The sequence below is a fragment of the Octopus sinensis genome, linkage group LG1 (genome assembly GCF_006345805.1).
Source record: "Octopus sinensis linkage group LG1, ASM634580v1, whole genome shotgun sequence".
Lineage (NCBI taxonomy): Eukaryota > Metazoa > Mollusca > Cephalopoda > Octopoda > Octopodidae > Octopus > Octopus sinensis.
The window spans coordinates 76,556,930-76,573,998 of NC_042997.1; the positions used below are offsets into that span (position 1 = coordinate 76,556,930).

The 17,069-nt window shown below is 35.8% G+C and overlaps 1 protein-coding gene across 1 annotated transcript in view; it reads left to right on the top strand.

The window, feature by feature from the left end:
• LOC115213990 (multiple epidermal growth factor-like domains protein 8) overlaps positions 1 to 17,069 on the top strand; it is a 189,787-nt gene that overhangs the window by 18,540 nt on the left and 154,178 nt on the right. The window contains exon 7 of the mRNA XM_036502001.1: positions 14,746 to 14,912. Coding sequence (XP_036357894.1) covers positions 14,746 to 14,912 — 167 coding nt within the window. The remainder of the gene's footprint in view (positions 1 to 14,745; positions 14,913 to 17,069) is intronic.

Here is a 17,069-nt window from a genome sequence, read left to right on the forward strand (position 1 = left end):
GGTAAAATCCCTATCTCTTACAGTGAACAACACAATGTGTAATTAGGTATCCCTATAGATCCCATACAGTGGAGCTAAGCACAGTTTGAGCATGCAAAAATACACTTTTTGTTTCATCATTTTCCTGTCAAAATAAAAATTTTCCAAAGAAAATTATGTCATTTGAAAGTTCTGGATGTGAACTCTCTTCTCATATAGTTTTAATTAAAATCTGACAGTTACATATCATGTGAGGGGTTCTCAAACACCCTGGTATTTCCATACATTTACGAAGTTTGTCCCCCTCCCCTTTTTCTTTTACTACTGAAATCATTCCTATTTCAATGCACTCAAGTCTCATAACTTCAGTTGAGTTTAAAATCATACTGTCATGAAGAGGAAGGTTTTTAACTTTATTTTGATATAAAATTGTTGGGAGTAGGCTGGATAATTATTACGAAATATAAAACTTAAAATTTCATTGTTAATGTTTACTAAGAAAAAGACGTATTTTCTTCAAGATTTTTGTATGATACAAAAAAATATTTCACAAATTTAATGTGGTTATTGCTAAGTCTGGCCAGGGTATGAAGAAAGGTGCAAAATAAGTAAAGAGAGTGGTATACTGACCCTTCTTACCAAACTGACATGCATGGTGAGAGATCAAATGAAACACGAATCTAAAGCTTCAAATCTCGTGTTTGAGTCAGAATTTCAAGAAATGGATGATCTAATTAATAAGTAAGTATATTTTTACAAAAAATGCACTAAACTGAGTTTATTAAGACTTTTCAAGCCCAAACTTAGCATGAAATGGTTATATTGATGGCGTTGTTTATTTATTCTGTTTATGAATTTGTGTTGCAAGATTCCTGATTCCTGTTGTTTATTCCCTCTTACTGTTTTAACATGTGGTGAACCATTAGGCAAACTGAGTGGATATTCTTATACATTTGTTTTACTTTGAAAGATACTGATCAAATTCCACCAATAAAAATTATATTGTGCAATGCATATAATTTTGTAGACTATTAAAGTCAGATGTGATGGGATTTTTTTTCTGATTCTGAATACAGTCGGGATAATTTGTGTCAGTGTTTACATATTTGTTTTGGGTTTTTTTCTCTCTCTCTCTCTCTCCTACTAAAGAATTTGCTGTAAGTTACAGATGTTGTTAATTCTGATTGGTCGAAAGTGTCTTCTTGTCTTGAGCTCTGATTTTCTGCCTATTGTTATTGAAACCTTTGATATGGAGTATCAAAATTTGAATCCCTTTCACACTTATAAAATGTCAAGTAAACTTAAAACTTTGTCATTACCGTTTTAGCTGAGAGACCAAACTGATAGCTTGGTAACCTGCTAAAATAAACATTAAATATTGAAAAGAGAAATAAACAGCTTTGCAAGGTTAACTCAGTGTTTATTGAACAAGAGAGGTACGAAATTTAAGAAGCCACTTGTTAGAATACACACATTTGTGAGGAGATATAAACAAGAATAGTAAAAATCTACTATACCAAAAGAACTGGTAATACATACATTACAAGTGTTCTATGAAGAGAACATAAGATTGTTGCATAATCCAACATGAAAGTTATACGGCATTAAACATTATAAAAGGTAAATGAAGGCTTCTGTAGGAACACTAAGTTGTATTCACTTAGTGAGTTTACATGCGCAAAGACAAATTATGATGCTGTTGTTGGCAATGTCAGCGGTGATTAATTACATTGTCTTAACACAGATGAAGCGAGCAATAGCTTCCTGGAGGCAAATGCAAGCTAGACTTAAGCGGAGAAAAATTGATCTATTTAAGGAAATTGGTGGGCTCCGTTGCAATAGGTAGAAACTCTAAGCAATGTCAAACATGGCCTGGACCATGATTACCAGCATGAATATCAAACTTCAAAAAGTAGTTAACCATTTAATGGTTTTAATAAATTTATACAGAAAAAGTAAGCATCCAGCATAAATAAAAGTCAACTTCATTATATTTTTTCTGTAAAAAACTACTCTGGCATTAAACGAGCCAACTCCCAGTACGAGTATTTACATTTGTACATCATTTTTCAACAAAAAAATTTCTAAAAAATTCTGGAAATGATCTACTCATGTAATTTATGCACCCACTAAAGTTTATTTTGTTTTTTTATGAAAAAAATTGTGTAAATTACATGGGTTTTTACGGTAGTTTTCACATTTTGTTTGTTTTTTAATCTTAGCCCACAGGGAATTCTAAGAAAGGTATCTGGTGGTTGTGGTATGTGATAGAAGCAATAGCTAAATCTCCCTTAAACCATACATCTTTTTGCATGAAAATATTTTCACTTTTTTTTTTTGTTTTTTTCACTAAGAAGGCTTCTTCTATGATTTTTAAGTGCATAGTGCAAACAAAATTGGCCAAAATCGGTCTGGAGTGGGTTGGTAGTGGAAACTAATCTGAAACAAATTTTCTGAAATTTTTTTTCCATAAAAACCTTATTGCCATCATTTTCAAGACTGTGAGGGAAAAAAAATTGGAAAAATCCCTGACAAAATGGAGAAAATCCAACTTATGTGGGAATCCATTTTTAATAGTCCATCAAAATTTTATTGAAATGGTATCATGCTCCAAAATCTCAGGATTTATTTAGTTCTATACCAACTAGAAATGTGCTAAAATTCAAGTCCTTGTGACTCGTAGTTTTGGATTTAACTTGGTTTGAAAATACTGTGAAATTGACAATTTGTTGCATGTAACAAAATACATAAATATTTTTAAAAACTGCTGAAAATAAGTTTTTTTTCTAAGAACCTGAAAGAAAATAGGCAATGGTCACTATTAATTTGTGTAATTTGAAGATGATTATCACTTCAATTTCAAAAATATGACACTTCAGTTTCAAAGATATGACATCACAAATATGGTTAATTATTTCCTTTTATAAAGAAAAATTTTATTTTTCCTTTTTGCACACAGTACAAAAATCAAAAATTTTGTTAAGAAAATTGTTTTCTGCACACACGTTTATTATTGCAACAACACTGTTGTCAGTTCTTTGGTGCTTTTCTCTGTGAGAGTTTTGTACATTCCCATACTTTTTTCCTTTTTCCTTTCTTTCCTCTGTAAAAGATGAGTCTTCCTAGCTTACCCGCATACTCTGGTGATGTCACACTTTGGTTTGCTCAATTGGATGCGTATTTTTCCGCCCATGCTGTGCCTCACCAACAGCAACTGAACCTTTTGTACTGTGGAATACCTTCACCTCTTGCACGCTCAGTGAAAGATCTCATCATTGACCCACGTCCAGATGCAATTTACGCATCCATCAAATCCGAGGTTCTCCATTGGAACACACAATCTGCGGAGAATAAATTCCGGACACTGATGCAGGATGAACACCTGGGAGATAGGACACCATCTGAGTTTCTTCGTCGGTAGCTAGAACTCAATGACACTCCACTTGAGGACAATTTTCTGCTAAGGAAATTGTTTTTCTCTCATCTACCGCCAAATATCCAATTAATACTGGCCACAACAGTCGACTCCAATTTGCTTGATCGGAGAGCCACCATGGTAGACAAGATCATAAAGTTTACTGTGCAACCTGCACCTCACCATATATGTTTGGACCCCGTAGTAGCTTCCTCTACTACTACAGAGTCTCCTGCTTCATTACATGATGACATTTTGGAGAAAGTCGATGCATTAACACATCGCATGGACATACTGTGGCGAGAATACACCAGCTCTCATCGTCCTCACAGCAGAAGCTGTTCTAAGCCATGGTTGTCTAGTTCTGCTCCAATGGTTTCCAATCTCTGATGGTACCATGCATCCAGCCCTGTTCGTTTAAATTGTCGAGAAACTAGTTGTGGAAGATTTGGGCACATCAACTTCTTCCTGAAATTTTTCATCTCATCGTTCATTCTTTGTTAAGGATCGTGTGTCTAACAAATCGTTTATGATTGACACTAGATTCAGCTGTTCTATTTGGCCTTTGTGTCTTACTTCAGACAAGCCGAAGCAATCTGCCATTAAATTGCACGGGGTGAATCTATCCCTGATAAAAACTTATATGGTCAGGTCTCATTAAACCTAGATCTCAACCTTCGAAGGGATTTTAGGTGGGTTTTTGTTATAGCAGATCTACCATACTCCATTCTGGGTGCGGACCTCTTAAACCACTTTCACTTGTTAGTAGATGTCAGGTGACAGAGACTTGTGGACGATTCTACGTCTTTGTTTACACCTGCTTGGGTTACTACTAATGCTGGAGATCAGTTCCACTCTCTTTTGGTTTCTTTCCCAGAACTGGTAGATCCGACTTTCAAATCAAAGTCAAAGTCACATGCTCGACTCGCGATTATATCACTACTTCTGGACCACCCATTTTTTGCGTCCACAGCGACTTGCCCCTGGTTAGCTCAAAAAGGCTCGATCTGAGTTTGAGTATATGCTTCAACTTGGCCCCTCCACCAGCCCTTGGCCATCTCCTCTTCATTTAGCATGGAAAGGGGATTCAGATTTTCGTCTGGTGGGGTATTACAGACGTTTGAATGCAGTCACTGTTCCTAATTGCTATCCAATAAGGAATCTCTAGGATTTTTCTTCAAATTTACATGGTTGCACTAATTTTTCCAAGGTTGACCTCATCTAGGCTTATCATCAAATTCCAATGAACGCTGACGACATTCCAAAAACTACCATTACCACCCCTTTTGGAAGTTTCGAGTTCCTGTTTATGAGCTTCAGTTTGCGTAATGCAATGAACACATTCCAGAGGTTTTTTGACGAAGTGGTCTGTGGACTTGACTGTGTGTTCGCTTACATGGATAATTTGCTCAGAGCTAGCGACATGCATGAAAATCACCTCCAACATTTATCTCAACTTTTTCAGCGTCTTCACGTCTACAATGTGCGAACCAACCCCAATAAGTGTGTTTTCAGACTGACCTCTCTGGAATTCCTAGGTCATTATATTGACTCTAATGGTATCTGACCTCTCTCCTCCAAAGTCAATGCAATTCAATGCATCTCTCCTCCCACTTCTTTATGCCAAAAATTCATTTCTTGAGAATCTTCAACTTCTACAGGATTCATACCTAAATGTGCACACAAGTTACTTTACTTGACTTAACTATTGAAAGCAAATAAAAAAAAATTCTATTACTTTATCTGCCGAGTCATTATCTTCTTTTGAGTCAGTCAAGAAGGAAATAGCTACTGTTCCTTTACTTGCACATCTGGCTCCTGATGCTTGTCTCTCTTTAACAGTTGATGCATAGGATTCTGTGGCCAGTGCCGTTTTACAACATACCATTGATGAGCAAACTTGACCTTTGGCATTCTTTTCTTGTCAATTAAAGCCAGCTGAACGTCGTTACAGTATGTTTGATCATGAACTTTTAGTGATCTACCTGTCGGTTTGTCATTTTCAACATCAACTTGAGGGCTGAGATTTTGTGATTTGCCTATCTTCCACTTCTGTCTACTGAGGGCACAATCCTTTGTGACACAGCTACTGCTTCTCCCAGACCGTTTGTACCTGTGAACTACTAGCATTCCGTTTTTGATGCCTTGCAGTCACTGTCACATCCTGGCATTGCTGCCTCGGTGAAGCTTATTATGGCTCAGTTTTTCTGGCCTAATATATGCTGGATGATCACCAATTGGGCACGCTCTTGTGTGAAATGCTAGTGTTCTAAAATCCACACGCACATTCGTGCTCCTCTTGGACAATTAATCTGGTTGGACCATGGCCTGTCAGTTGCAGTTTCTTTTACATATTGACATGCATCGATTATTTCCCTCGTTGGCCTGAAGCTATTCCAATAGTGGACATTTCCACCGAGTCAGCTGCTTGAGCTTTCGTTTCTAATTGGATTGCTCATTTTGGTGTTCCAGCTAAGATAACCACTGACCGTGGACACCAGTTTGAAGCTGCCTTATTTCGTGAATTATCACAAATCCTAGGTGTTCATCACATTCTTACAACCAGCTGCCATCCAGCTTACAATGAGATGGTCGAACATTTTCACAGGCAACTGAAAGCTACTCTTCACACCACTCCTGATCTGCAGTCTTGGACAGAATTCCTGCCTATCATTCTTCTTCGTTGTCGCACTGCCATTAAGACAGACTTAGGTTTCTCCTGCGCTGAACAACCTTGGCACTTCCTGGTACAATGTTAGCTCCAGCCAATTCATCACATCCTGATCCAACATCGTATGTAATCAGACATCGCTCATATTTCTCGAGATTTTCACCAATGTATCCGTGTGACCATTGATACAATGGTATTGCTTAGAGGCTGAGATATTTTGTACTCTGCCATACCACTTTTGCAACCTTGCATCCCCAGCTTTTGCTACCTTGCATTTCCCACTCAGTAAGCTATTGTTTAACTCCTTATCACTCATGGCCCTCTATCTATCATTTCTTCACCACCTGTACTGGCAGCACCATCCCTTTTACACTGACACTATATTGCTTTACACTCATTCCCATATCCAATACACTCTAACTTCACCATGCTGTACTAAAAACAAGCACACATTCTCCTCTGGGCCACCTGTAATATTACTCATCACTCACCTCTATCTTTATTTCATTGCCCACCCTTGTCTTTGTCCATCTCTGCCAATCACTCACTGCTAACTTCACTCTAAATATCCCTGCTTATTCATCATACTCTTGCTCCTTTCACCCACCCAGCCTTACCTTTGACCATTTCTGCTATTGCCATTCACTCCTCTCCTGACTGCACTCTTGACTATTCTTACCTTTTTTACATCACATAATCACTCCTTACATTCTACCTCCCATTCTGACCCTTCTGATGTCATTGCTCCTTCTTTTGCTCCCCTCCTCAGTCATCTGAGCAAATATACATGCTCTGGCTTATTTTTTTCCCCTCTATCCATTTCTGGCCTTTTTGCTGCCATTATTCTTTCTTTTATTCCTTTTCTCAGTCTACACACCATAGATTATTAAGAACTTTCTAAATTCATTGTGTGCATGGCACCTCCATGTCTTGTGCTAGTGCTATGGTGGAACCTGCTATGCTCCTTCCATATGTGAATGATAAGTGAGACTACCGGTGCCATGGTAAATGCTCCAACTGCTCATTGAAAATAGAAATGATGATGATGACAGTGATGGTGGTAGTGGCAGTGGCAATACAGTATGAGTGCTAGATGAGAAATTCATGCACTGAAATTTTATAGCATTAAATTTTTCTTTTTTTATAAATCCACATTTGTACATTTGTGGTAAATATGCTATCAATAACAGTAGCACATTTTGACTATTAATTAACAATGGATGTAACATATCAGTTTCATATTTTAACATCTTAAAACAAAATTGATTCTAATGATATTGGTAAAATAGTTTGTGCTGAAATTCCTGATCCTGAAACACAGTCTATGCATCATCAAATATTACCAAGGTATATGAGACATGGACCCTTGACATGAAAATCCAAATGCACAATGAATGAAGAACAGTAGTGAGTGTACAAAAAACTATCCCATGATAACAGAAAATAGACACTAATGTAGATGAAGATCCAGTATACAAAAGATAACAAGAACAATAGCTCGAGTTTGAAGCAGAAGTGAGGACAAAGAGAAATGATGTTCCATATTAGCAATTATCCTTTTTATACAACTGTAGAGGAAAGCTATGTTTTTGAAAATTTATAGGATAAGAATGTGTCACTGATTTACCAAATTATTGATTTTTAAATAATCAAGTTATTCAGCTCTATGAAAAAAATTGTCATAATAAAAAAAATTATGTCATTGGATCAAGGTTAGGACTAGGTATATTTAAATTAGTCAAAGGACTATTATCATCATGGGGAAATGCTCAGAAATCCATTTAAAATAGCTCTCCATCTTTATTTGAAACTATCACGGCTACTTCTTCAGCTGTTGGTAAGTTGTATCATCTCCTGCATGAATTTCTGTTTCTCCAAAATAAATAGCAATTTTCTATCAGAGCTTTCATGTTTTCTTTACACTTCTATGAATACATTATTTTCTCTTATGAAATTGCCAGGATTTCATTTTGAATACTTTTATTCAGACAGCCATGATCATATCTATCATTCATCCTTGTATAATTTGTGTTACTAGAGTCAACTACATGGAGTGATGCAAACTGTCACTGCTCACCTTCATTTGGGTGCATGTTAGATACATGCTGATAGATTAGACCATGCACTCTGAAATGATAAGAATCACATGTAGATGGTTCAGCAATCTCTGCACCCATGGATCATCATCATCATCGTTTAACGTCTATTTTCCATGTTAGCATGGGTTGGATGATTTGACTGAGGTTTGGTGAACCAGATGGCTGCACCAGGCTCCAATCTGATCTGGCAGAGTTTCTACAACTGGATGCCCTTCCTAATGCCAACCACTCCGAGAGTGTAATGGGTGCTTTTACATGCCACCAGCATGAGGGCCAATCAAATGGTACTGGCAACAGCCATGCTCAAATGGTGCTTTTTATGTGCCACCTGCACAGGAGCCAGTCCAGCAGCACTGGCAACAACCTCACTGGAATGTTTTTTCAGATGCCTCCAGCACAAGTGCCAGTAAGGTGATGCAAGTAATGATCACGCTCAAATGGTGCTTTTTACGTGCCATCGGCATGGAAGCCAGTTTGTTGCTCTGGCAACAATCATGCTCAGATGGTACTCTTAGCGCTCAAGGAAAAATGAGATCTAAGGAGTGTCCTTGAATTTTTGAGAATGTATATGTTCTGAGTTGCTCATTCACTCCTATAAATATTCAGAGGGATCTAGCTGATACAGTAACAAACTTTGCCCTTGTGACAACAGTTGTTAAATTTCCCATCATCAGAACATTCTGGTTAAATGTTTAATGCACCACAAAACTGGCACTTAATTCTCATTTCTCCACAACTATGTTGCTGATTTTCATCTTCTTTACTTCATATTGCCTTCTAATTTCTCTGCATGAAGCAATGTATCTCAACCACTTTTCTATTTTCCTTTTCTTTTTTTGTCATTTGGAAACACCTAAATGAAAATACTTGTGTCTTTTGTTCATTTTTATGTTGATGTTCTTGCAATAAATATCAATTACATCACTATGAATTTTTAAAAATATTTAAATGCTGTACATTTTCTTGGAGAGCATCCAAAAAGAAACATCACAATTTGAATGGTCAGTGAAATGGTTGAAATCTTGCCTAATTAGCCTATAATGGAAGGAAGGTTTTTATTATACTTTTGGGGTATCTTCTTCCATTATAATTATGCTGTTGAATCAAGGAGCTGGAAATATTAAGAATGAAGTTCTCAGGCAGAGTAAATTCAATAACCGTTTATGCCCAGGTGCTTCATACAAGGGATTTGCTTTCAGTAACCATCTTTACAGTAGTGCATAGTTAGCTTTCTCTCCTATACATGCGAGGTTCAATAACCTCTGGAGACAATGCATGTGGTATCACAGTGAGACAAAAGTCCGCTGTGAGCTCCTGGCTTCGAAGTCTTGCTCAGTGTCAGCGTGAGAAGAATGAGAGGGAAAATCTTGTTTTTTCCTTAAATAATGGTTGCAGGCAAGATCTCATTTTTGTCTTGCATATGGCAGTGGTTGCAGGTAAGATCTTGCTGTTTCAAAATGGTGTTGGCTTCTTTGTGCCTCCTGAGAACACCAATGGTGTTGGCTTCTTTGGCTCCCTCCTGAGAACACCAGTGTGAAAATAGAGGATAAATAGAGCAGGCACAAGGAAGGAGCAAAGATGGTAATCGATCACAAACAACAAAATATGGTACAAAATATGACAAGTCAAAAAGAAAAATAATTGCAAGAAATATAAATCGGCATGCACAAAATTTGACAAAATGTTCAATGGCAGTGAATTGGAATTGTTCAGTAACACAAGAAAGCAATTGTCTGTCACAGGAAACACAAAAGAGATTGTCAGATATAAATAGTTTTGGTAAGTTTTGTTAGTGTTAGGTGATGGTGTGGTCAAAGGTGCATGTGCAGGTGGATGTGTAGGTGGTTGTAAGGGATCAAAAGTGGGTGGGCGTGGCCGGAGTGTCATCGAAGGGTGTGTAAACCTCAAAATATGCCTTTTTAAGTCTGTCTACTGATACTGCCTCTGCCCGACCATTGATGTCGAGACTAAAAGTTTTGGGTGTGTGCGATAGCACACGAAGCGGTCCTTTACACAAGTCCACTTGTCAATGTCTGGTGGGATGTGCTTTGTCATTGGAAGTTGTATCTTCTATGAAATAAAAAATATTATCTTTGGTGGCTTGAAGATTTGCTAAACTTAGTCCTGTATAAAGTTGTTTGTAGTTATCTATTTGATATGCAATTCTATCAAAATAAATAAGGGTGTCTGTAATAAATTCACACTCCATGGTATACATCTTAATTTTATTTTTATGAGTTAATATAACAGATGAAAGACTAATGACTGCAACCATGATATACTATAAAGTATATTAAATGTTTTTGTAAGTCTATGCCATGATCTTCTGTGTTAGCAGTGCTTTTTACATTATTTTGTTAAGGTTATTTCTACAGATATTCTGTAGAAATTATAGCCAGCTCTGATTTTTGCTATAACGATTTTACAGTCAGAAAGAAGAACACCTGTATTTTATGGTCTCCCTAAAATACACAAAATGTTTTAAAGATTTCCTCTAATGTGCCCAATTTGCAGTGGATGTGAATGCTGTACAGCCAAGATTTCAGAATGGCTTGATGGCTTGATTCACTGTCGCAAAATGATCAAGTTCCTATATTCAGGATACTTTTGATTTTGTGTCTAAAATCAACAACTTTTTTAAGCACAGAAGCCATGTCGAAAACTGTTTTTTGGTAACCATGAATGTTTCTTTCTTATATCCCAATATTGATCATGATGAAGGGGTAGAAGCATGCATGAATACCTTTGAAAAACGATCAACAAAAGTGTTCCATCAAATTTTGTCTGTAGGTTTTGAGGCTTGTGTTACATAGTAACACAATGAAGATTGGACAAAACTTTTACCACCAGATGTGGAGGTTTCACCATGGATATCCCCATGGCAGTTAATTTCGCTAATGTCTTCACAACAAAATTCAAGACACAGTTACTGAAGACATTCAAATCCTGACATGGTTTTGAACCAATACTCTGATTACAGTTCACTGATGATGTCTTCTTTGTCTGGGAAGGATCACAGGATAGTTTAATGAACTTCTTGCATTTCGGTGACTGTTATGCTAAAAACTATGGCTTTAACTCAACATAAAATTTATGTCTATTTTTTCAAAAACTAGAATTGAATCTTTGGACACAAAAGAAGTTGTTTTCTGGAAGCAGAATAGGGACAGAGTTATTTTGCAAGCCCACATTATCCCACATTTACCTCCACCGCCACTCCAATCATCCACATCATATAATTTGATCAAATTTGAAATTCTAAGTTTTGAAGATTAAACAGATTTGTACTGACATAGGGGATTACTGGAAACATCCAAATGCTTTTTTTTACACCATTATGTCAAACGCAGTTACAGTGAATCATGATTGAAGGAAATAGCAAATGAGATAGCGAAGATTAGCAAAGAAAGTCAAACCTTCACACATAATTTTCGCAAACACAATAGATGACAGAATTCCTTTAGCAATTAACTGGTACCGAAATTTTGCTGGCATTTCAAAAGTGTTGCATGAAAGTTATCAGCATGCTGCAGAAAAATATCCTTGTTTCAAACAGATATTTCCTCACCCACCTATTATAGCCTTTAGACAGAATAAAAATATAAGTGCATTATTGACCTCTATTTCTGCACATTGTATCTTGAAAAGCAGCCACAAGAGAGGTAAGCCCTGTTCATTGTGCAACCACATGAGTCAAGTGAATTCCATCAGGAGTCATAACAAATGTTATCATTTATAAAGAAGGTGGAGATTCCCATTTGGTGTACATGGAAAAATGCATGAAACACAACTTGATTTAAGTTGGTTGTACAACAGAACAATTAAACAAAAGATTTAATGGACACATATATGACATCAGGCACAATAACGGTAGTTTGATAGAATTTGCTGAACATTTTGCTTCAAACAGCTGCACTTTTGAAAAAGACTTGAAAGTGCATATTCTCAGAAAATGTTCTGAATCTGCTACACTTTCAATTTTCAAAATGCATGGAGAGAAATGAATAAAATGACAGAAGAATTTCATCAAATTTATTCAAAACTGTTTTATTAAATATTCTTCTTTTTTTCCTTTTCTTTTTTGCTTTCCTTTTTTCTTTTGTTTTTCCTGTCTTTTTCTCTTCACCAGTTATAAAATTGAAACTTAAAGACTGATGATGTCATTCTATCAACATATGGATGCTGTTTGGTCTTGTTCATATTTTAGATCTGAATTTCTGTAATTTTGAATTTTTATCACTCTTTATTTTGTATTTGACCAAGACAGGCTTCCTGTCGAAATATTGTTCAACCAATAAAAATATCTATTACAATTGCATCATGCTCTTCATTTTGCCTGATTACCTTTGTGAAGAGTTACGTCAGTCCTTTTAAAATTCAGCAGCAGTAGTAGTAGTAGTAGCAGCAGCAGCAGCTGCTGCTGCTGTTGCTGTTGCTGTTGTTGTTGTTCATTACTGACTTTGATTGCTAATATAACATGATAAATGTTTTGATTATCAGGCTGATGAAAGCTAAAAAAGATTCAACAGAAAAGGCATTTGATATTAAGGGAAATAATATAATAAGGTATCGCAGTAATATTAATGAAAATGATATGATAATAGGAAGGCATTCTGGATGCCTTATTATTATTATATACAGGCTGAAAGGATTGAATGTAAACAACTAGTTGAGCAGTGATTGTCACATGCCATGTGACAAAATGAACTCAGAAATTAAACTTAGCTGGAAACTAAACAACTCTCTGCTTCTTCTTCACCTACAAAGCAATATGTGTAAAGTAATGTGTTCATTACACATTTAATTTACTGACATAAGGGGACTTCAAGATCCTGCGGTGTTTTGTCCTTGTGCGTTTGATTTGGTTAGAACATATTAAGACTGAATAGATATGTTATTGTTTGGATTCTCTCTGTTCTGCCTACATCCCATGAATTATTACCCATTTGGCAGACATCAGCACAAATTAGTTAATAGTTTGTTTGCTGATTCCTATAAGCAAGAGTTCATGTTCTTGTGAGATTCATTAGTTTGAAATAATTTCAACTGAAGACATTATTTACATTATTTACAATTGATGGATATTTGTCCTCATCTTGTTTGTTGTTAACACGTTTCACCTGATATACCCTCCAGCTTTCTCAGGTGTCTTGGGGAAATTTTGAATCTTGGTTCTCATTCCTAAGGTATTTTTCTATGTTGTTGTTGTTGCTGTTGTTCCTAGAATCGAACTTGGAATCTTGGGGTTAGTAGCCCATGCTCTTAACCACTACATCATATGCCTGTGGGCAATTATGGAGTGAATTTTAGGGCTTATAAATCTAATATTCTCCTATCCTTCCTTAATACTGGTTCCCATATGCTGTTCATATCTGCATTCGGTCTGCTTAGGAGGTTGTTGTGTCCTAGCAATGTGCTGCTTCTTTTAGTTTCCGTATTTTCCAGTGCTGTTCTCTGTCTGACCAGCTATACCTGATTTATCAATGTCTTCCCGTGTCACAGCTTCGCAATGTTCCTCGACCCTTATTTTGAGGGGTCGGCATATTTTGCCTTTGTATAACCTACCACAGCAGCGTGGGATGGAGTACATGCATATGACATCAGGACAGTATTCAAATGTAATACAACACTTCGCAAATATTTCCTTCAAGTAAAACCACCAATAGAAGAGACTATGACCAAAGACTGCGTGTACTCCAACCCATGCAGCTGTGGTAGGTTATACAAAGGTGAAACAAACTGCCCCCCCAAAATAAGGGTAGTGGATATTGATAAATTGTGTATAGCTGAACATGTATGGAAAAATGGAGACCACCTCCCCTAGTGGGATGAAGTTAAAATAATAGACAGAGAACACCTGGAAAATATGAAAACTAAAAGAAGCAGCACATATGCTAGGACTTAACAACCTCCTAAGCAGACTGAGTGCAGATATGAACAGCATATGGGAACCGGTATTAAGGAAGGATAGGAGAATATTAGACTTATAAGCCCTAAAATTCACTTCATAATTGCCCACGAGGATATGTCATAGTGGTTGAGAGCACAGGCTCCTAACTCCAAGATTCCGAGTTCGATTCCAGGCAGCGACCTGAATAATAATAATAATAATAATAATAATAACATCAAAAAAATACCTTAGGAACGAGAACCAAAGTTCGAAATTTCCCCAAGACACCTGATGAAGGCTGGAGGGTATATCAGCCGAAACGTATTAACAACAAACAAGATAAGGACAAATATCCGTCAAATGTAAATAATGTTAATAATCTACATAATTCTTCATTTCTTAAATATAGAACTGTATTATTCAACTGAAGAGATGCACAATGTGGGGGCTCAAAGTCCTCTTCCACAGATTAATCAGGTGTGTTATTAGAACACATTTAAAGCAGATGTCCTCTGATGGCAAATAACTGCAGTTATCAGATAGTCAAGTTTGAATCTGCCAGAACATGTTAAGAATGAATATAAATGTTAATATTGTAATAAATTTATTACAAATTATTACTGTAAATTTTAAATGTATTTTAATTTTTAAAAAAATTTTATCTATTTCTTATTTTCTCTGAACATCTTAGGCATTTATGGACACAGTGCAGTATATCACCTTGCTGTTGCTACAATTTACATTTATGGAGGAATGCTTTTTACAAAATATTACAAGTTTCATCCTTCAAAAGAATTATATACATTTGACGTTGACAAATTGCAATGGAACATTCTGCAGGCATCAGATGAGAGAATGGTAAATATTTTCCATTTGAAAGAAATGTTTTTCTTTTTTTTTTTCAGTTTTGGAAGAGGACATGTTTCTTTTCATTTTCCATTTGTTTTTCCAAACTTGCATTTATTTCAATGATTTGCAAATTTGGAAAGTTATATGTTGGTATTTCATTTATTTGTGAAGTTGTAAAAATATCTAGTAATTACAAATTCAGTATGCTGCATTGATTATATACACACATACTAGTATACACATATATGTATTTGTGTATACACATCTATAAATGTATACAAATCTACATGTATAAAGAAATAGCAACATATGCACAGAAACACATTTTTAAAAATATATTTTCATATATGCATATATATATTTATACACACACACACAATAGTTATTAGCAATGGAAGTAATTAATACTGAATAACAATCTTTATATCCTTCTTAATGAGGATATGTTTTAACAATACCATAATACTCTGAAAAAGATTACTTAATATAGGCGCAGGAGTGGCTGTGTGGTAAGTAGCTTGTTTACCAACCACATGGTTCCTGGTTCAGTCCCCACTATGTGGCACCTTAGGCAAGTGTCTTCTACTATAGCCTCGGGCCGACCAAAGCATTGTGAGTGGATTTGGTAGATGGAAACTGAAAGAAGCCTGTCGTACGTATGTATATATATATATATATATATATATATATATATATATATATATGTGTGTGTGTTTGTGTGTCTGTGTTTGTCCCCCTAGCATTGCTTGACAACCGATGCTGGTGTGTTTATGTCTCCGTCACTTAGCGGTTCCGCAAAAGAGACCGATAGAATAAGTACTGGGCTTACAAAGAATAAGTGCCGGGGTCAAGTTGCTCGATTAAAGACGGTGCTCCAGCATGGCCACAGTCAAATGACTGAAACAAGTAAAAGAGTAAAAGAGAGAGTAAAGAGTAATCTCTCAATGAGCTGCCATTGTCATAAATTGTTAAAGGAACAATCAATATCTGAAGCTGCCTATGTGCAGATTTGTAATTACATACTTCCTGTTGGTTAAGTAGGATATAAAAATTGCTGTTTGGTATTGATACTGCTTCCATCACTAATAATTTTTTTTTCAGCTTGCTAACTGTTTGTGACACCAGTAACTCAGTGTCTTATTAGGCCCTATTTTTCTATATAGCAATATGGATCAAGTTTGGCTAGCATGCAGTGATTGGAGATACCTGCTGCTAATGACATGCAAACATATAGAAATCATGTGATCTAGCAATTCCACTGATGGTGCTGGAAATTTATTGTCTGCTACTAGTGCTTTTAAGCACTAAATATCTACATGACATGCTTTCTTAAGAGGAATATGGCATTTTGAACTATATCCATGTTAAGTAGGTTATAAAGAATAGTCTGTGTGTGTGTGTCTATCTGTCTCTCTCTCTCTCTCTATATATATATATATATATATAGCTGAGTTAATATGTTAAATTTTTCTTTGCTCATTTGCTTGATTTCTGTTGGTCTGTTATGATTTTTCATTGAGTTTGGTGGCTTGTTTGAGTATTGTAACTCTTATTTCTAGTAAGCTGGTACTTCGTGTACCCTGTGTTATAATTAGTTATTAATTATAAAATTTTATATAATTATATATATATATATAGTCAACAGGTGAGATCCAGAGGTGTTCAATATAGAAAACATATGATAGTGCTCACACGATTTAAACTTATACTCCAACGTCTTTATCAAGAACTAAGTCCATGGGGTAAAGAGTGGTTATAAAAGGAATCCAGGTGAGATGATATGGAGATAGTGATGCAAATAAACACACTTGGGCTTGATATATAAAATATATGTACATACATATACACATGTAAATATATATAGGGATATACATAGAGAGAGAAACAATAACTGAAAATATTCAAATGAATGCTTGTGTTTAAGCATATAGATATATATAAATTTACAGAACAAATTTACATGGAGTACAAAAATATAGAAAACAAAGGAGAGAGGGCATGTTATTCCTGGTCTGACAACACATTCCACATATTAACAATTAAACTATTATGTAATTGTGTGACCCCAGAAACAGCTGTTGGACCTGAAATATCATGCCCTCTCTTGTTTTCTGTATTTTTTGTACTCCCTGTAAATTTGTTCTGTAGATATATGAATATTTATAT